Genomic DNA, 19,626 nt, shown 5'->3' on the forward strand with positions numbered 1-19,626 from the left:
GTGGCAGCTCCCGCTGCGCCGCGGGCCTCGGCGCTATGGCGTCCCCGTTCAGCGGCGTGCTGCAGCTCACCGACCTGGACGATTACATCGGGCCCTCGCAGGTGGGTGCGGGACGGGGCTGCGGGGCTGGCAGCGGCCACAAGGCACGGCCCGGGCCGGCATCCCCCCCATCCGGGAGACGCGGGGTGGGCCCGGCCAGCGCCGCCTGGGGGGGACGGGAAGATGGCGCTGAGGGAGGAGGGTGGCAGCAGCAGCCCGCTGTGAGGGGACCGCATCGCTCTCTACAGCCGCCTGAGGATGGAGAAGGCGGCTCGGTCTCTGCTCCCAAGGAACAAGGGATGGGACAAGAGGAAACGGCCTCAAGCTGCGCCAGGGGAGGGTTAGATGGAGATGAGGAACAATTCCTTCCCCAAAGGGTGCTCAGGCATTGGAACAGGCTGCCCAGGGCAGTGGTGGAGCCACCGGCCCTGCAAGTGTTCAAAAGAGACGAGACCCTCAGTGCCATGGGTTAGTGGTGGCCTTGGCAGTGCTGGGGAACAGTTGGACTGGATGAGCTTAAAGGTCTTTTCCAACCTGGTTGGTTCTGTTGGATTCTAAATCAAAGGCGATACATCACCTATCTCCTCCACGCACAGGGAATAGAAAGGGCAACAACACTGAGGGGTGCAAACCTCTGTAAGCAGCTGAAGAGAGAAGTCATGGCCCAGCAGCCAGTCGGTCATTCCCATCCCGATCTGGAATGTGTCCTGTTAAATGTTAATCTAAGACACCACCCCCCAAAAAAAGCTTAACCTTGAATGAGTTTCTTTGCACACTTATCCGCATAGATGCTCATACCAGCATACGGGAGCGGGTGGCAGAGAGGTGGGAATGAGCAGCAAGGATGGGTCAAGGTTATTCCTTTTGGAGTCTTCAAGCACTAGCAAAAGTACAGGAAAGTAATCATAGAATGGGTTGGAAAGGACCTTAAGATCATCCAGTTCCAATTTACCCACCATAGACACGTTTGGTGACAAGTACAGCAGCAAAACCATCTTGAAATGAGATCAGTGAAGTGGGGCAGAGCAAAGCCCATTAACTCCTTGTGGTACTTGGGTTTCTTGGTGAAGTCTTTCACATAAATAGTGCAGCCTGCTTTCTGTTTCAAGTAGAGATCATTGTTTTACTCAGTGGGCATCACAGTGGCTTGGTCCTGCCAGTCTCTGCAGGATGTAGTAAAGCTGGATTAATTTAGAGGGGGAACCTGAGCATGTTGCCAGAGCAAGGATGGTAAAAGGCAAAGAGGATCCTGGCTATAGAAGCAGAACAAGGAGCCATAAGGTGCCTAAACACTAAAAATCACACAAAATGCAAAAAACACCCCTGAGACTTCATCACAGAACAATGCAGAACACTGGAGGGAGTCCATCTGAGGTCGTCAGAGCCCTTTCCACATTAAATGAGCCTTCATTGGCACAAGGCACATGTTGACTGTAGTGGCCACGCCTCCGTCGCTTAAAACTTGCAATGAAGAGTGCATCTGTAAGACTGGAGAGGGGAGACTGCAGAGAAGCCTCTGTTCCTTTCAAGGCTCCATAAAACATCACTGTGTTCTTCAGAAAGAATAGGAAAGTGTCCTTTGCTTTTGGTATGATGCTGGAAAAGTGTTCCTTCTGTAAGAAAGGGGTAAGAAGTTCTTGCTTTTACATTTTCCCTCTGTGGTTTTAGATGCTGTAAAATCCAGCATAGCTGAATGGACAGTAAGCAGCACTCACTCTAGAAATAGTTGTTTGATCATTCTAGTTTCTAGTAAATCTACCTCTTTGTTTCTCATCTCCTTCACTTTGGGGCTTTATTTCTCTTTCAGGAATGTATCAAACCTGTAAAAGTGGAAAAAAAGCCTGGGAAAGCAGCAGCCAAGATCAGAATTGAAGCAGATGGAAGCTATTTTCAGATCAATCAGGTAGGTGTGATTTTTCTTCAGTGTTGTGTAAAATAGCCAGAAAACCTGAGTGTATTGTTAAGTATTTGAATCGTCCACAGCTATTGAATGCCTCCAAGAGGACCGAGGTGTTAGAGAAGTGTCACTGTTGCTGTCAGCATTCTCATACCTTTATTCCAAAGTCCAGCTTTTTAATTACCTGGTTTTATAAGCAATAATTCCAATGCTGTGTCAGTCTTTTATGCTCTGAAACACTAGCATTGATTAGTGATGACTTTCAGTATCAGAGCAGATAAGCCAAATCTATTTTGCCATCAGTACTTAAGTATTAGCAATTCTTAGGTTATTTGTGACAATGTCTTGTCTTATTGCATTATGTCAGAGAGAGATTCAATTAAATAACCTTACATTTTGCTCTGATTTTGTAACAGTAGTTCAAATTATTTGTTCAATAGGCTGCACAATTCATAAGATCCCAAAATTAATGCCAATTTGCAGGATGATTTTCCTGTTTACTCAGAACAGCATTTCTTAGTTAACCAAGCTGGGAATTCATCTAGAAATGGGACATTTAACTTCAGGCAGATGATGACCTTGTCATTTAAAAAAGGGGGATACAGCACTTCCAAAGAGTCCAAAGTTTCTTATTTTAAAGTTTTAATTTAATGCTACCTAATTGCTTGGTCTGATTCTGACTATATTGAGAAGTGACATTTAGGAGGAGAGTCTCATGGGAGAACTGACTTATTCAGGTCAAATACTATGAGAAAGACTTCCTTCCAGTGGCAAGCCACACACTGGGAACTGCTGTGACACTTTTCCCATCAGTGCCTGAGTTTTGAATACAGAAAGATAGCAGAATGCTCAGTATCAATGGAACAACATTAGCGAGCTGTAGTTTAGTTACATGATCTATGCAGCAGGAGTGAGAGTCATGTTTGTGTGAAGAAACAGCTCCAGTGTATTCAGTTGGGGGTTGGAACTAAATGATCTTAAGGTCCTTTCCAACCCAAACCATTCTAGGAATGCCATGAGCAGTATCTGATAGAGGTGGCAAAGCTGGTGTGCTTTCTGCAGGGCAATATTCAATGCGTGCTGGAGATGGGTGCTTAAAGGCTTAGGTAGGATCTCTGTGGTCTACAGTCTCATGGTTAAAACAGCAGCTGCAATCTTCAGCCACCCACAAGTTGGAAAACCAAGCAAGATAAACCCTCTTTGCCTCTGGGATAGTAGAATTCCAGCATTTTGGAGCCCACCACGTAGCACGAATAGTTGTGGCCTAAGCAACTGTTCTGCATTTGATGGAAGTTACGGTCTTGGTCTTGCTAAAGTTTTCCTGAAGTTCCTCAGCATGTTTGCATCTGGTGCCAAATAATCCTACTAAAGCAGGAAACTGCAAAGACATTTGTCTCCCTCCTTGTTTTACTAAAAGATACTTTTTTAATGATAAACTGAGAGCATAAAAAAGGCAACATCTCTGTACTAAACATAGGAAAGGTGGGAAACTGCTACCTCGTTCTGCCTGTGTTCAGAACTGAGTCTGATCTGTTTCTTTACAGGATGGAGGAGCACAGAAACTGGAGAAGGCTAAAATTACCCTGAACGACTGTTTAGCATGTAGTGGCTGCATCACATCAGCAGAGAGTGTTTTAATCACTCAGCAGAGCCATGAAGAGCTCTGCAAAATGCTGGCTTTTAACAAGGTGAGTCATGGCAAATGAGTATCAGAGAGGTGAAGACATTCTCACTGCACTGTTGTGCTTCTTCCAATGTTTTAAGAAGTACTCATGGGCTTGGACCTTTAATGTAGTAAGTTACTGACTTCAGAGTTAAGTATCTGATGATGGAGTGTGCTGAAGGTTCTGCATGTGCTTTACTAACACTGTCTGAACAGTGGTGTTTGTTTGATTCTTCAGACTGCCCCTCCCAGTGAACAGAAGTTGATGGTGGTTTCTGTTTCACCCCAATCCAGAGCTTCACTAGCTGCAAGATGTAAAATGGGTGTTCTGGAGACAGCAAAGAAGCTGACTGCCTTCTTGAAGAGTTTAGGCAAGTGTGGTGTTAATCACAGAGGGGTTCATCTCTGCTGGGGTGACTTAAGCATCACTGTTAGGAGCACACAGGCTTGATGTGATATAACCTCCCCAGGGACTCACAATGCTTCATAATTGGCATTAGCTAAAAGGAGAACTGTCTACAGCTTCACTCACATGGTAAACTTGGAGTGATGGAAGGAAGGAACTTTACATTTTAGATTTGGAGTCCTCCTGCCACTTCTGCTCATCTTATTGTTCTAGGGAAGGAGGGACACTCGTGACTGCAGGGGTTGGTACCTGTAAATAAGACGTGTGGTTTGAGTCTGGTTTGGCTGCAGGTTTGTGTTGTAGCTTGCTGTCTCTTCCCTGGGAATTCTAACCCCGATGCTGTACTCTCTAGGTGTGCACTATGTTTTCGATACAACCTTCTCAAGAAACTTCAGCCTGTTGGAGAGCCAGCGGGAGTTTGTGAAACGCTTTCGAAAGCAATCAGAAGACAAAAAGGCTTTGCCAATGCTTGCTTCTGCCTGTCCAGGTATGGCACTGAATTACTTATGGAAACAATACAATGGCATATGGCTAGTACAGAAACCCAAAAAGCTGGTCAGAAAAGCGTAAGTGGATAGATGTACTTAGAGGATTACTCTCTTCATAATACAGAGAGATGTCAGTGTCAGTAGCAGTGATCCATACAGTTACCTAATGATGTGTGAACTGGATCTTGTGTGACATTTCCTTTGCTTTTTGTGCTGAAGCCAGGCTGAAACTGGTTATTAATGGCTACTAAGCCTGGGATTGAGGGGAGGGTGAAGGGCTGCTTGTTCTGTTCTAATTTGATTCGCTAATTATACTCTTACCAGGTTGGATCTGCTACGCAGAGAAAACCCACGGCAGCTTCATCATTCCTTATATCAGTACCACCAAGTCTCCACAGCAGGTCATGGGCTCCTTGATCAAGGGCTATTTTGCAGAGCAGCAGGTAAGGCTCTGAAGTGTGCACTGTGCTTCATGGCAGACAGCTAAAACTGAAGGCTTTAAGCTGATATTTATTTTGCTACATGTAATACATTAGAGCTTAAAGGTAAAAATTCCCTTGCAGAAACCAGCAAAGGCAACATCTTTCTCACTTCTATTTTATCTAGTGGGAAGTTAGCAACTAGGGCACATACTGCATGGACTACTTAATACTTTGTGTGTCACTTGGGAAGGCTTGAGAGACTCATTTTTCAGTGCCTTTGTGCTCTCCTCTCGTCTACATGTGGTATTTTCATGTTGTTTGGAGTAATTTATCTGAAGTTATTCATCGAGACAAAACTTCAGTCAGTGCATACGTGCAGATCATGCCTTGCTTGTTCCCAACTTAATGTTCTGTTGCAGTTCGACTTTGTTGCAGTCTTTAACCTTTGGAATCTATCCAAATGTAAATCTGATATTGAAAGACTAGAGCTATGCTATAGCAGCCTAGATTTGTCCAGTAAGAAACCTAAGCACCAGTTCTGATTGTATGATTTATTGTCCATTAATGAGCAGTGGTTTAACACTTGCATAAAGTAAATGCTGACATCTGCGTGCTCGCTACAGAAATTGGCAGCCACTAAGAGTATTTGGCACAAGATACTGAAACAATGGCCTTGAGTCAATGACTTGTTTCCTCGGCCTGTGCTTATTTCTTGGATGGTCAGGAGTGTTTTGTTTGACTCCAGATCATTTCTTAGTTGCTGATGCAGGGACTGGGTTTTAGTAGCACAGAAGCAGCGTATTCCCTAACTGCATTATTAGGAATTCACTGACTGACTTTGTCTGGATCATGTGCACTAGCAAAAGGAGGTGGGGGGAAACATCACTCTCATTTCTACCAGGAAAACATCTCCCTCAAGAGCTTGGTTTGATATTGGCCAATCCAGCTGCACAGCTTTGTCTTTCTTCCAGCACTTAACACCCGACCAGATATACCATGTAACAGTGATGCCCTGTTATGACAAAAAGCTAGAGGCTTCCAGGCCAGACTTTTTCAACCAAGAGTACCAAACTCGTGATGTGGACTGTGTAATCACCACAGGTAAGCAGAGCCAGAGGCTAATAATTCCAGCTGATGTATGAGAGCCTCAGAGCAAGGCTTTTGCTAGTTTTAATAACCCTTTGTCTCTGAGAGAGGATGTAGCGTTTGGGTGTTACTGTATAATTACATTTGATAATGCAAATCACATCCTGGCAGAAATTGTAGATGAGACCTTCTGCACTGATCTGTGGATTTTGGTTTTTTTTATCCTGAAAATAAGAACTTTTTATGTCTGTGGTTCTGTTTTAGGAGAAGTGCTCAAGTTGTTGGAACAAGAAGGAGTATCTCTATCAGATGTAGATCCTGCTCCATTGGATACCATGTAAGAACAAAATCTCATTTGCATCTTCAGTCATGTTTTCCTCCAGCATTTCTAGAGTTCTTCAACAGAATTCCCCTTTCCCCTTCTGTTCAACACAAGCTGCATGTGTTTGCATTCGGTTTGTTTTCCTGGGCCACATGATTCCAGACAATTGTGCATTGAAATACTTGATCTATAGAATATGATGAATTTCCACTTTTGAAGAATCTGTAACTATTTGTTCTACACTTTAGTAGCCCAGGGATCAGCAGCTCTCACTGTAAATGAACAGGGTTGCTAGAATTAGCTTAGTAAGAGCATAATGGCAAAATAATGGTGCAGAGAAGCATGAACTGTGGGACAGTCTTTTACTTCCTTTACTGTTACTCACAGTGTAATCCTGCAAAAATCCACCTGCAGCCTTTGAGAAGTGCAAGAATCTCCATCAGTGCTGAAGAGTTTGTTAAAACAAAGCCTGTTACTGCCCTGTGCTCAGTTTGCACGTCTCTGTTCTGTGTTACCAGAGCATATATTAGAAGTATTCAGGTGTCTCAGCTCATCTCTAGGAGTCTTGTATTTGTTAAAACACCAATCCAAGACATGTGCAAACCAGATGAGACTTTAGTTGCTTGAACTGAAGAGTAACATCTGGTTAAGTGACAACTGCACAGAGATCTAAGTGACGGCGGAAACATTAAGATCCCATTTTACTCCTCTCAGCTGACGTGTGGTGCTGGCTCTGCACTAACACTAAACCAAAGCATTCTTCAGTTTTAAAGGCATGTCCTCATAGCACTTTGCACATGAAGAAACAGAAAGGCTGCATGTTTGGCAACTTTTAGGAATTACGAAAGATAAGTCTATGGTTCAAAACCTTCAGTTTTTAGGAGAGTTTTTGATCCCTCAAACATGCAGCATCCAGCACATGCTTAGATTGGGACATTAATCCGTTTTCAGCTGCACTCCTTCCAGATGGGACACTCTTGATTTGAAATGTGGTTTATTCCTAAATAGGCCTCAAGTCATTCTGGTACAACCAAGTGCCATTGGCAGCCTTTGCTTGAGAGCTGCCTGATCAGCACGTGTCTGTTGCCTGAGCCATGAAGGGAAGTGTCCGTACATGAGGCCTATTTCCTAGATCAGTTTTGTTACAAACAGTGGTCACTCCTGTGCTGCTGAAAAGTAGGAGAATGTGAGGTAGAGACTGTCTACCCCCAGTCCCTTTCATCTAAGGGATAGTTAAAAGAGGTTTACAACAGTTTGGATGCACAGAGCCTCAGTTTCCTTCTGCTACATTGCAGTGGATCAATGGTGTAGGTTTCACCCAACACATTTACTAGCACGGATCTATTATGCACATTTTTTCCTTGATTAAGTGTCTCTCTAACATGTACACAGGTAACTTTCACATCAAAAAAGAAGAGTGTCCTCAGCTATAATAGATGTCTGCATGGTCATGTCCCAGAGGTACAACTTCAAACCTTGCCCATGTAACCAAGTGCTTCTGTTGTGCCTGCTTTATTGTTACAGCACTGACAGAAAATGGAGAAGGAAAGAAGGTTCTGCAGTGTTTGTGTTCCCTTAAGAAATGACATTATGGAAGCGTCAGTTATAACATAGAACTGAATGTCTAATTACTTGATAAGCATCTCTGGCCGGGTTCTTAGGAGGACATTGTGAGCACTGGGCCTCATGCTTGCGGTGATAAAGCGCCTCTATCACCTCTTGGAGCTTTAACACACTGGGTAAATTGACTGCCTACAAACAGCACGTATTCCTCAGGACTTGGAGCACTCCGAGGGCTCTTGTTCTGCTTTATCCCCCAGCACGTGGAAAAGCCCATTAAGAGGTTATTACATTTGGCAGCAAGATCGAGCCCAAGTGCCAGAAATCCCGGGACTTTTGCTGCTGTAACTGTTTGCTCCAGGCCAGCGCTGAGGCTTCACTGGCAGCCTCGGTTTGAGAGAGCAGCAGTACGTGAGGCCAGACACACTGAAACATGCTGTTAATGAAGCTCAGTTCCTGTAAACAACATCAAATTAAAAATAGGTTTAGGGGGTGATTGCAGGCTCGAGTGTTGCCTTCTGCAGCTCTGCCAAAGCAAAGATGTTATCTCAGAGAGGCAACATCTTCCATTCGACTTCAAACTCTTTGGCCTGAGTTCAAGTGTTTTCCCTTCTGCAGCTGTTAGCAGGAGAATGCAAGTGTCAGTGCCTGAGGAGTGCTTATAAGCAGCTCCCTCATCTTGTTATTCTCTCCTAACAAAAGCTATTGTTGTGGCTTCCATCTGGTGAGATGTTCTCAAGAAACATTATCTTGACCTCTGAGTAGCTGGTTGTGTTTTGGCATGTCAGGGAGATGGAATTCCTGGTGCAGAACTAGAGTGGCAGAACTTAGGTTAAACACAAGGGTGTTGAACTTGAAGCAGGATCCTGCTGAGGACAGCCACGTCCTGGCATCATTAGCTTTGTTCACCTTTCTTACCTCACTTTAGGCATAGGAAACCACACCAACATGGGGTTTGTCTCTCTGTGCTTGTGGTCATAGCACTGAGACCTCCCAGCAGTGATCTCTCAGGTCGCAGCGACCACGTCTAAAGTAGCTGGTTTTAAAGAACATGTTGTAACACAGAACTAGAGCTTGCAGTCATGAACTCTGCTTTTGTTGGTGTTGCAGAAAAGCTTTAGCACTGAGGAGATGTCTCTTAACTGAGACAGGACTTCTGCCAGGTTGTGTTCTCCAAGGGAAGCATGGGTTGCACACACCCATACCACTATAGCTTTAGTATTTCCCTCCCATTTCTAAGTGTAATCCAGGATGTTTGTAGAGGTATTAAACAGGAAGCTAACACACAACACATTGCCCTTATAACTCCAACATTCCCGAACATATTTTCAGTACATGAAGATTGAGTTGGCAGGGACAGGCCTGGCTGTGGCATGTGATGGTATTTCCACTGAGGGGGACCAGAGGATGCAGGCAGCACAGAGTTAAAGCTGCTGGGCTCTGAAGCTATAAATAGTTGGTTCCCAAGAGAAAAGGGAAAACTAGGAGCTCAAAGGGAGCTGCTTCTGTTGCTTTTGAGTCCCCTGGACCTTTGCATGTGTGCTGGTTGTTCTGGTTTATCACAGAGTCCCCTAAAACTCTTTCTTCCTTCCTTCCCCCAGGTTCAGCACTGCAGAAGAGGAGCTCACAAGCCACTCTGGAGGTGGTTCTGGTGGCTACTTGGAGCACATATACAAATATGCAGCCAGGGAGCTCTTTGGAATTCAAGTGGATACAGTTCAGTACAAACCTTTAAAGTAAGAAGCTTAAAGCCCTACAGAAAGCACTATTTTCACTGGAATTCTGTTCATGCTCTTATCTTGCTGATGGGCTGAAACTTTCTTTGCAATGTTAAACATTTTACTCCAAGGCATGGGAATTGGCTTCTCACTCCCACAGTTGCTGGGCAGTAAATCAACCAGCGCTCACACAGCCTTTCCCTTGGAGACTTCAGCCCCTGCACCACCCACAGGCTTTACTTTGGCCTGATGGATTTTCCCACTATCAAGTTGCAGTCGGGTTTTGGAGTCATTTAGAAGACAGAGCTGCCATGGATCTGGGCTGCCTCACCTGCAGCCAGGCTGGTGAAGTAGTTGCTAATCCCACTATCACAGAACAGAAGAGCTTGTGTCAGGGCTTTGGGGCTCTTCTGTGGTAAGGCAGAAAAGTCCCTGGAGTGTGGGCATGGAGGCTCATTCAGCTGAGATTCCTTGTAGCAGCTACACCACTACTACACCAGCTACAACACTAATGTACCATTTGTTAGGAATTATATCCCTGATTAGTAATATTTAAGATTCTCTCGTGTAGGAAGCAGAAGAAACAGTCCCCCTGAGTCTCAATATGAAATATATGATAAAATCAAATTACTCACTTTTTTATCAGGAGCGGAAATTGCCACCGACCTTAAGAGTCTGGAAGCCTTCAGTAATGGTTTGCTCCCTGGTTTTATGACCTACTCCCATTTAAAAGCTTCCTCTAAGTTGGCTGAAGCCAGCTCTGAAGCTCTGTCACAATGAAACTCTTGTTCAGGCTCCATTTACTCAGCTTTTAAGGATTTATTCAACACAGGTGTTCCTCAGCAAAGCCAGCTCAGGTGGCAGGTCCTCAAACCAGAGTGAAAAGGATCTGTCAGATGGTTCCTTCACCTCTTTTGTTTGGGTGGCAAAGAACTAGGACAGTTTTCTTGAGTAAGACCTGGCTTAGCACAGGGCTCTTTGAAGTTTAAAATAGAAGTTAATCTGGAGAAGATGTTTTCTCTGCTTTTGTTCCTCAGAAACAAGGACTTCCAGGAGGTGACACTGGAGAAGGATGGAGCAGTCCTGCTCCAGTTTGCTTTGGCGTATGGGTTTCGAAACATACAGAACTTAGTGCAGAAGCTGAAACGAGGGAAATCACCTTATCACTACGTGGAAGTCATGGCCTGTCCCTCAGGTAATGACCACGCTGGGGCTGCACTGCCTCAACCCACAGCTCTGAGCAGCTCTATGAAGCTGTACCCAAACCATGAGATCAACAGGCAGCTTCTCACATCCTGGATGTTGTGGCAAAGCCACCAAGCTCTGGAGACGTGACGGTCACAGCATCAGTGTTTCAACACTGTGTGTATGTTTTCCTGCCTAGAAGCAGGAAATCCATTCTTCAGGATTTAAGGAATGACAGTTAAATTCCAGTGCACTAAATTTACATAGTTAGTGATTTTAAGGAAGCCCTCCTGGTTTTCTGAGCCCTTTGGTACACATGAGGAGATTCTTCCTCTGAAATTGCACAAAATTGACTGTTAATGCTTGCTATGGCTGGTGAAGAGTCTCTTTCTACCTGTTTTACTCCCTTTTCCACTCTTTCTCTTTGAATCTGTGAGCAGATCTCCCTGGGACTCTGCACAGCCCCAGCCTAAAAGGCCACTCAGCACCAGGACACTGCTTGGGGCAGCCACATGCTGTGTAGCTCAAAACTCCACCCCAAGAGCAAACCCAGAACGTATCCCAGGCGTGTTTCTTACCTTGAGTTGAGACCCCAAGGCTCTTCTCACCTGGATTGTGTTCTGGCCCTTGTCTGGAGGCAGGAGATGAGAGCCAGGACCTCCTGGCATCCCTCTGTCCCAGCTTTCTGCAGTCTGAATGAGCACTGGGGCACACCAGACCAGGGATCTCCCCTCTAGAGCTGCAGCTCTGCTGGTGTTGGATAACTGAGGAGTAAACCACAGTTATCACCATGTTCTCATTTACGTAGCTGTCCAGGAGCTGTGGTGGTGGTTTGGGGTTGTCTGATGAAGCTGAAGTGCTTTCTAAGCTCAGTGATGTTTTCTCACCTGGTTGCACACAGGCTGTTTAAATGGAGGCGGTCAGATCAAGCTCGATGGTGACTCCAGCAAGGACCAGCTGCAGGAAGTCGAGAGGTTGTATGAGTCTGTTCAGACTGCAATTCCAGAGGAGAACCACACTGTCCAGGAACTCTATGAGCAGTGGCTGGGTGGTGTGGAGTCGGAAAAGGCTCTGAAAGCTTTGCACACGGAATACCATGCCGTGGAAAAGACGAGCACTGGATTTAACATCAAGTGGTGACACTGGGAAGCCCAGATACAGACACTCGGTGCCTTTTTGACCCAATCATATTTAAGATTCTCAAAAGAGAGCTAAAGTTCTGTGCAATTCCTGAGGGATGAGGAGGCAATGTGTGTATAGGCAGGCAATCTAATACCTACAGCTTTATGATTATTGAAGTGATGTAAATAAAACCCAAACACTGGCTTAAGACACATGTCAAAGGAAGCAGTAATGCAGCCTGGGCTCTACGCAGGATGAAACCTGCACTCCCTTTACAGCCCTGTTCCTCCCAAAACTGATGATTTAAGGTACTGAAGGATCTGGCTCGCAGTGGGCTGTAACCTCACTGAGATGAGCTTTATGCTCCATGACAGAATCACTCCTCCAGGCCTTGCTGTGTGTTCACAGCGCTCATCTTTATGGCTGTCTCTGCTGCGACACCCTCAGTGAGTGAGAAATGGTCTCATTAAGACCTCGGGTTCTGTTTTAACATTTCACTGCCCTGAGGCCCTGTGGTGCCCTTGCCCTGTCGCAGGGGGTGGTACCAGCATCCCAGGAGCAGCAGCATCTCTGGGGCTGCTTTTTGCCTCCTCAGATGTGAATTGAATGTGGAAGAAAAAGCTAAGAGTGACTTTTTTCCCTTTAATTACAACTGTCTATAGCTGTGGGTAATTACAGCTTTCTCTCCCTAAATACACAGTGGAGGGAGTCAGAATTGGCACATCTACCCCATCCTTGACAGCAGTTACTGATGGATAACGTGATTAAAGTCAGAGAAAACAGTATTTTCAGTGTTTTAGGAATTGCCAGCTTGCTTTCCAAGGAAGGACAAAGCCCTTGGTGTCTCTGAAAGGTGTTACTGCACAAGAGTTACTAGAAGGCGCCTGTGAGATGTAATCACTACAAGTAGTTTACCAGAGCAATCCAAGAGGTTAGTAAAGCACATCTGGTTTAATGCAGCGTGTTGTGATGCTTTGCCAGAAGACAAATGGATGTGAAAGAGCTTTGGGCAGTTGTTGCTGGGGGTGATGTGTGCCTCTCGCACTGTATTTATACATGTGGGTGTTTTCAGAGCTGTTCACTGAAAAACAACTGAATTCTGAACTGGTTTGGTCTATTTAATGTGAATGACCAGTTTGCTGGAGCTCCAGTGTGTGTGGGGAGGGAAACATGTGCAGGAGGATTCACAACTGTACCTGAACTCAAGGGGACGCTGGTAGATGTGGGATCTCTCCTGGTGGCTGCTGTAGCTGGAAGTGAGCAGGATACTGAAGAACCACATTCCTGAATCACTTCAGTGTTTCCAGTTCCTGCTCTGTAAGGACTCTGCAGAGAGTAAAGTGGATGAAAAGCGCCCCATTGCTTTGTTCCTTCAGAGTAAGTGCAGCCAGAGGGAGCTGGTGCCTGGATCTAGCTCAGGCTGAGCCCTGGGCAATGATCCTCCCACAGTTGCTGCAGACCTGGAGCTCAGGCTGTCAGAGCGAAGCTGCCAGCCCTTGACCTGCCTCTGGAACAGCTTCCCTGCAGCACAGCCTGTGTCCTCCTCCTCCAACCTCCACCTCTCTGTTACAAGTCAAGCCAAGAGTGTAAAAGTCATTTTTGATAATGTTTTTTTAATTAAAGCTGTACATTTTTCAGGTGCTGCTGATCAATGAGTGAATTCACAGTGTTCCTAAGGCAAGAATCTCCCCCTGCCCACCTTCATTGCAGTGCTTTCAGCGCACCCTTTCCCATGCATAGCTTTATAACACAGTGTTACACTAAACCAGGCAGCTTATCCACAGCAGGAGGGACCACTGCTGACACGAGGTCAGTCCAAAGTGCTGAGAACATCAACCCCGTAGCTCAGTGCAAAGGAGACCCGCTCTGTTTCTGTTGGGAACATGCACATCAGGCTGGGAGTGCACAAAGCAAGCTAAATTAGCTGAAGATTAAACAATTGGGGCTCTACATGAGTCTCTTCTCCAGTTACCAGCACGTTGCTAAAGCCATCAGGAGGTTCTCCACTTGGAACAAACCAAGTCCTCAGCTCTACAGACACTCCAGCATGTCAAGAACAGGGAGCTTGTTCTTGAGCTGCTGCTGCCAACATGAGCAGAGCTGATGCTGGTCCAGGAGCCCTCCCTGAGCACGTGGGGTTCATCCTGCTCCCACTGTACATAAACCTCCCAAGGAACACGCAGGTAACATCTGCAAACAATCCCATTACATTTAAACAGGGTAACTGAGGCAGCTTGTGCAGCAGGATTCATTCTAACACTATAACTTAAGAAAAGGAAAGCCAAAAACCTTAGTTTAGCTTCTAGCAAAGGAAGAAACAGCTACAAACAAGGCAGCAGTGGGAACTGATGCAAGCCACACGTGGAAGATCCTGAAGTCAACTCTATTCCAGTGTTAGGAGCAATATAGTTTATAATTGGCACTGTTTAAAACACCACCACAGGGGAAAGGATGATGGGAGCAGCTCCTCTGTGTTCTCTGGAGCTGTGCACAACAGGGGTAAGTGCAGCAGCACCAAGACAGTCACACACTGCACATGGAGGTAGAGAAGAACCCGGAGCAGCCCAGGCCCTTCAGAGGGGATTTCACAGCTATTTACAGAGCTGCCATCAAGCCCTGCTATTTCCATCCCAAAAATAAAACTACTTTATAACACACCTCCCACCACCTGCATAAAAACAAGCTCTGCGCATCATTCACACTTAAAAACCCAAAACACAGTAGGTTCTGCACAACCTGAGGGAAGAGGCTGCAAACTGAAGAGGCTCAAGGGACCTCGCTGCTCCCCAGCTCTTGTTCTGAAGACAAGGCCACAGAAATGCAGCTTTCAGCCAAGTGCTTCCCAGGTTTTCATCCTGGAGGGGGGAAGCAGCAGTGGATGCGGAGCAGCACCTTGGTGTTTGCTGCCTAAACGCTGCCCTGCCTTGAGAAGTGGTTTCTGAAGCTGCTGGGTTGGAGCATGTGTCCCTCCAGGCCTCATCTCCACCCAAGGGTGCTCTGTACGGGGTCAGTGGTTTGGATGGCTCCCATAAGGCAGTGGTTGTGTTACACATCCCTACGCCACGTTCCTATGTTGGCCTTCCATAAAAATGGGGAATAAAAGGGGGAAAAATACCCAAACCCCACTGCAATGAGGGTTTGTGTTAGTCCAGGTCTGGAGTCAAGATACTGCTGAACACTAGGGAAAACTCCAGCCTTTTCCTGGCTTCCTCTTGTGCATCCAAGGCTCGGTGTCACCTCATCCCTGCCCATGGAGCCGGCAGCTCCCTGCCTGCCCGTGGCCTGAGCAGGGCAGGGGGTGGCTGGTGTGGAGCTCTGAGCTCCTGCACTGTCACCAGTGTGGGTGATGCTCCAAAGCATCCCCTGACCCTCCACCAGCAGCCGCAGCCTCGCTGAAGGCACCCACAGGGACCGGGGTAACCAGGCACCGTGCTGGGGGGAGTGCAGCAGAGCAGCCTCACAACAAGCAGGTTAAAGACAGAATCCACTTCCCAAGTGCCGAGTCTTACGGGAGCAAGAGCCGGATGGACACAGCCCAGGAGAAGCCCCCACCAGGATGGGGACAGTGGTGCCACGGCTGCTCACTTCTTCTCGAGGAAGGGGCTGAAGAGGCCCCAGTCAAACGCGAGCATGGCCGGAGGGTTGGGCCGCTCCTTGGGCTTCTTGAAGTTGTCCTTCTCGGTGCGGAGGGTCCTCAGCACCTCCACCGGGTCTGTCTTGCCCGTGAACTTCTGCAAGGGCTCTTCCCTGCAGGGAAACCAGCTCTGCCGTGACTGCAGGGCGTGGGATGGGGGACCCTCCTCCCTGATGGGACCCCAACACATGCTGGGATGGACAACAGGGGGTCACATTCTTGTGCTGGGGTTGCTGGGGGACATGAGGCCCATCTGTGGTAGCCCATGGTGTGCAGTGCAGGACCCTGCACCAGGCACCTTCCTGTCCCTCAGGGCTTGGATTTGCCACCGGCCAGCAAAGCCATTGGGAGAAGGGATGGCACTGGAGGGAAAAGGGGAGCAGAATGTGGGGCAGGACCAGTTCGGGGTTGCTCTGCAGTGGGGCCCGTCGCTGCTTACGTGACCCGCAGGAAGGGGTTGTAGAGGAACTCCTCCTGCAATGTGGAGGGCACCGTGGGCAAGTCCTCGTCATCCCGCTGCTGCAGAGGAACCAGAGACATCCGAAAGCCCAACATCAGCCAGCATCCCCCTTCACACCCCACCTCAATGGGGCACAGCCACTTACTTTGGCCCATGCAAGCTTCTTCTTCACTATTTCATTCTCTGGTTCCACTTTCAAGGCAAACTTGAGGTTCCGGACGGTGTATTCGTGGCCACAGAACACCTTCTGCAACGCCAGCGGGAAGCACCCAGCATCAAACATGCTCCTGGTGCTGGATCCGATACCCACCCAGGTCCCACTGCAACCCCAGGGATGGGCAGTGCTACCCTTGAGCCCCCTCCTGATTTTGGGGTTCCTTTCCTAGGCTGTAGCTGAGATGTGGGGCACTCACCGTCTCCTTTGGCAGAGCCCCCAGAATTTGGGTGAGGTTGGTGTACATCTGCTCTGCTGTTCCCTCGAAGAACTTCCCGCAGCCTCCCACAAACAGGGTGTCACCTGCAGGGAATGGGCTATGGACACGGAGGGGATCCCGGTCCTACTCCCAGGGATGGGGTGCCGGGCAGGGGGACAGGCACGTGCCCCGTGTGCCCATGGGGTGCATGTCACAGGGTGTGATACCTGAGAACAGAGCCGGAGCATCCGGGGAGCCGTCCTCCCACATGAAGTAGCACATGTGGCCCGAGGTGTGGCAGGGGGTGAAGAGGCACCTCACCCGGATGGCCCCAAACTGCAGGGGGAGAGGGTCAGGACCCCGCTGGTGTCACCCTGGCCCTGACATGCAGCCAGACACCCCCCAAGCCCACGGCATCACCCACCCGGGGCTCAGAGGGTCACACGTGTGCTGGGGACATTGGTTTGAGTGAGACCCATATTGCATGTGTCTGCTCTGATGGTGTTTCAGGAGAGGATTCGGTCCCCCAGTGCAATCCCAGAGGGGCTGGGAATAGGATGAGGCTTCTCCTTCAACCCAATGCTCCATCACAACCCCAACCTGTGGTGCCACATCTGCAGCCACCCCGGGACACAGGGAGCCCAAGCACGGCCCCAGCCAGGCATCAACCCCATGAGCTCCCAGCGCAGTGCTGCAGCACTGGGGACTGTGCCACGACCCAGCTCCACTCCCTGCCGGCCCAGCACCGCACCAGCAATGACCACGCCATGGGGCAGGATCCGTGCAGGGTCCTCATTCACGCACCGTCAGCTCCTGCTCGTGGGTCACCTTGTGCGTCAGGGCCCCGATCCGCTCATCGGCGCCGTACACGCGCAGGCCGGGGCAGAGCCTCGCCAGCTCCTCGTTGCCCCTCGCGTGGTCCCTGCACCAGCAGAGGAGGGAATGGGCACCCAGTCCTGGTCCCACTCGGATCACGGCCGCCCTGGTCCCCTGCTCACGCCGGCAGCACTCACCAGTGGTGGTGGGTGGTGAGGATGGCTCTGAGCACCACGTCCTCCTTCCTGATGATTTCCAGCAACTGAAACAGACCCACAGCATAGAATCACAGGGTGGTTTGGGTTGGAAAGGACCTTAAAGCTCATCCAGTTCCAACCCCCTGCCATGGGCAGGGACATCTTCAACTAGAGCAGGTTGCCCAGAACCACATCCAGCCAGCAGAAGGAAGTGAGGATGCAGAAAGGAGGTGACTCACACACCATGGCTCCTACGGCCACCATGCCTGTCCCAGGATACGATTTATCCCAGTTTGCAGACACGAGGCCCAGCAGATCAGGGCAGAGCACCCAAACCCATGTCCCGAGCAGCGCAGGATTGTGGGTGGGATGAAGGCTCAGCTCCCCGAGCCCACAGCGGAGCAGGCAGATGGGAACACCCTGTTCCCATGGGACAGAGGCATTTTATGGCCGGTGCTTTCGCAGCCCAGCACGGGCCGTGCATGGGGTTGTCACCGCAGCAGGGAGACGGTGTCCATGCCACCCAGGCTGGCTCTGGCGAGGAGCCATGCGGGGCTGCCAGCCCCGGAGCTGCTGCCAGGAGGATTCTAACACCAACTTGAAATGCATCGCTAGTAACACCCCTGCGGCGGCTCCCGGTTCCGCTCCTCAGAGAGGAAGGAAACGTCCGAGTCAGCAACAAACGCTTAAAACCCGCGACAGCGCTGGCAAGATGCGCTGCGGCTGCGGGGGGCACAAGGGGGTCTGTCACCAGCCCGGGGAGCCATGGGGAGACAGCAACAAGGAGTGATTCCCCCCCAAAATGGGGATTTCATACAGGAGCCACGCTCTAAAGCTCTATTCCAGGTTATTCTCCTTTGCTGTGGGATCTGGCAGGCTCCAGCCTAGAGGGAAATCCCTCTGCCATAGGAGCGGGTCTGGCACAGGTACCCCACGACATGGGGCTGAGCAGGGGTCAGTGCTGCCGCTGGGATGCTCCATGTCAAGCCCCCACATGCCAACCCCACACGGGACCACCGCCACCATGAACACGGCCCCACATAGGACCCCACAACCCACCCCGGGGTACAGCAGGGCTGTAACTCACCCTTTTAGGGACAGCAGCATCCACGGCGATGGCATCCCGGGTGCTCTCCTCGATGACCAGGTACATGTAGTTGTCCTCCAGGACGGAAATCACCTTCACCTTCATGCTCCCGCACCAGCGGCGGCCGCAGGACGCGGGGCGGGGGGGGCCCGGCCCCACGCAGCAGCGCTAAGGGGGGGTCCCGGCCCCGCGCAGCCGCGGGTGCGGGCTCGGGGGGGGTCGCTGTGTCCGTGTGTTCCCCCCCCCGGCGGCCCCACGCTTGACGCGGCCAGTACCTGCGGGCAGCCCCGTTGCGGCCCCTCCCGCAGCGCTCGGGCGCGTCCCGCCTCCCCAGTGCGGGGCGGGTCCGGCTGCGCGGGGCGGTGACACGGCGCGGGGCCTCCCCGGACACCCCCCCCCAGCACCGCACCGGGACCCGCATCGCGCACCCACCGCGGGGATCAGCCCGCAACCGGGTAGCACCGGGGGGGACCGGGGTATGGGGTCACAAAGTCACAGCCCCACAAGCAGAAGCAGCCATGGCCAGTGTGAGAGGGACAAGGGGCTGCGGCAGGGCTGGGGGTGTCAGCTCCCACCAGGAATGGGAAGTGGCACCAACACATGAGGGTAGGGACGCATCCGGACACCACAACAGGAGCAGAGCTCCAGGAGGGATGGGCTCTACCACCCATAGAGCGCAAACAGCACCAAAGGCACAGGGTGGACACACACGGAGCTCTGGTTCCATTCCCAGCCAGGCACGAGCTCCGGTTTGGGGTTGATGTGGTCCCCCAAATGCCACACATGAAGGAGGGAACAGCCCCTGCAAGCAGGGAGCAAGCACTGAACATGGCTCCAGCTGTAACAAGACCTTGAATCAAGCCCCAGAGGAGCCCAAAATGCCCCCCTTGGATAACAGAATCACAGGATGGGTTGGGTTCCTTCCATGCTTTGGTACTATATGGGTACTGAGATGGGAAGAGGGGGTCTGTGGCTGGAACCACCTCATGCAATGTTATTAAATTACGAGTATGAGGATCAGGTCGAAGGATGCTTCCAGTTGGTTGATTCAACCACCAGTACAGAAGAATTAGATCAGTAACACAGTGAGATAACAGCCCCCCCGCCTGCA

At 49.6% G+C, this 19,626-nt stretch overlaps 2 protein-coding genes across 3 annotated transcripts; one reads left to right on the top strand and one right to left on the bottom strand.

The window, feature by feature from the left end:
- On the top strand, nt 1-15,087 carry CIAO3 (cytosolic iron-sulfur assembly component 3). Of its 2 annotated transcripts, none has more exons than XM_030485305.2 (11): nt 1-101; nt 1,847-1,942; nt 3,481-3,624; nt 3,838-3,970; nt 4,358-4,492; nt 4,818-4,936; nt 5,887-6,016; nt 6,266-6,338; nt 9,485-9,619; nt 10,639-10,796; nt 11,688-15,087. In XM_030485305.2, the coding sequence occupies exons 1-11, from the start codon at nt 36-38 to the stop codon at nt 11,924-11,926; spliced, it is 1,428 nt and encodes a 475-aa protein (XP_030341165.1). In that variant the 5' UTR covers nt 1-35; the 3' UTR covers nt 11,927-15,087. The 2 variants fall into 2 exon arrangements, with proteins under 2 accessions (XP_030341165.1, XP_030341166.1); XM_030485306.1 differs by lacking the exon at nt 1-101 and adding an exon at nt 1,053-1,665.
- Nucleotides 15,088-15,379: 292 nt separating this feature from the next.
- Nucleotides 15,380-18,849, bottom strand: LOC115607712 (hydroxyacylglutathione hydrolase-like protein). The gene is made up of 8 exons (XM_030485319.1): nt 18,516-18,849; nt 17,429-17,493; nt 17,220-17,337; nt 16,643-16,751; nt 16,416-16,519; nt 16,148-16,249; nt 15,982-16,061; nt 15,380-15,655 (listed from the first exon to the last, which is right to left on the bottom strand). The coding sequence occupies exons 1-8, from the start codon at nt 18,618-18,620 to the stop codon at nt 15,490-15,492; spliced, it is 849 nt and encodes a 282-aa protein (XP_030341179.1). The 5' UTR covers nt 18,621-18,849; the 3' UTR covers nt 15,380-15,489.
- Nucleotides 18,850-19,626: the final 777 nt, after the last annotated feature.

This window comes from Strigops habroptila, chromosome 4 (genome assembly GCF_004027225.2).
Source record: "Strigops habroptila isolate Jane chromosome 4, bStrHab1.2.pri, whole genome shotgun sequence".
Classification (NCBI taxonomy): Eukaryota; Metazoa; Chordata; class Aves; order Psittaciformes; family Psittacidae; genus Strigops; species Strigops habroptila.

Coding starts and splice junctions, on each gene's coding strand:
- LOC115607712 (XM_030485319.1), bottom strand. CDS start 18,620: ATGAAGGTGAAGGTGATTTCCGTCCTGGAGGACAACTACATGTACCTG. Junction 17,338..17,428: donor CTCACCACCCACCACCACTG/GTGAGTGCTGCC, acceptor CTGCTGGTGCAG/GGACCACGCGAGGGGCAACG. Junction 15,656..15,981: donor AACCCCTTCCTGCGGGTCAC/GTAAGCAGCGAC, acceptor GTTTCCCTGCAG/GGAAGAGCCCTTGCAGAAGT.
- CIAO3 (XM_030485305.2), top strand. CDS start 36: ATGGCGTCCCCGTTCAGCGGCGTGCTGCAGCTCACCGACCTGGACGAT. Junction 3,971..4,357: donor TGCCTTCTTGAAGAGTTTAG/GCAAGTGTGGTG, acceptor TGTACTCTCTAG/GTGTGCACTATGTTTTCGAT. Junction 10,797..11,687: donor AGTCATGGCCTGTCCCTCAG/GTAATGACCACG, acceptor GGTTGCACACAG/GCTGTTTAAATGGAGGCGGT.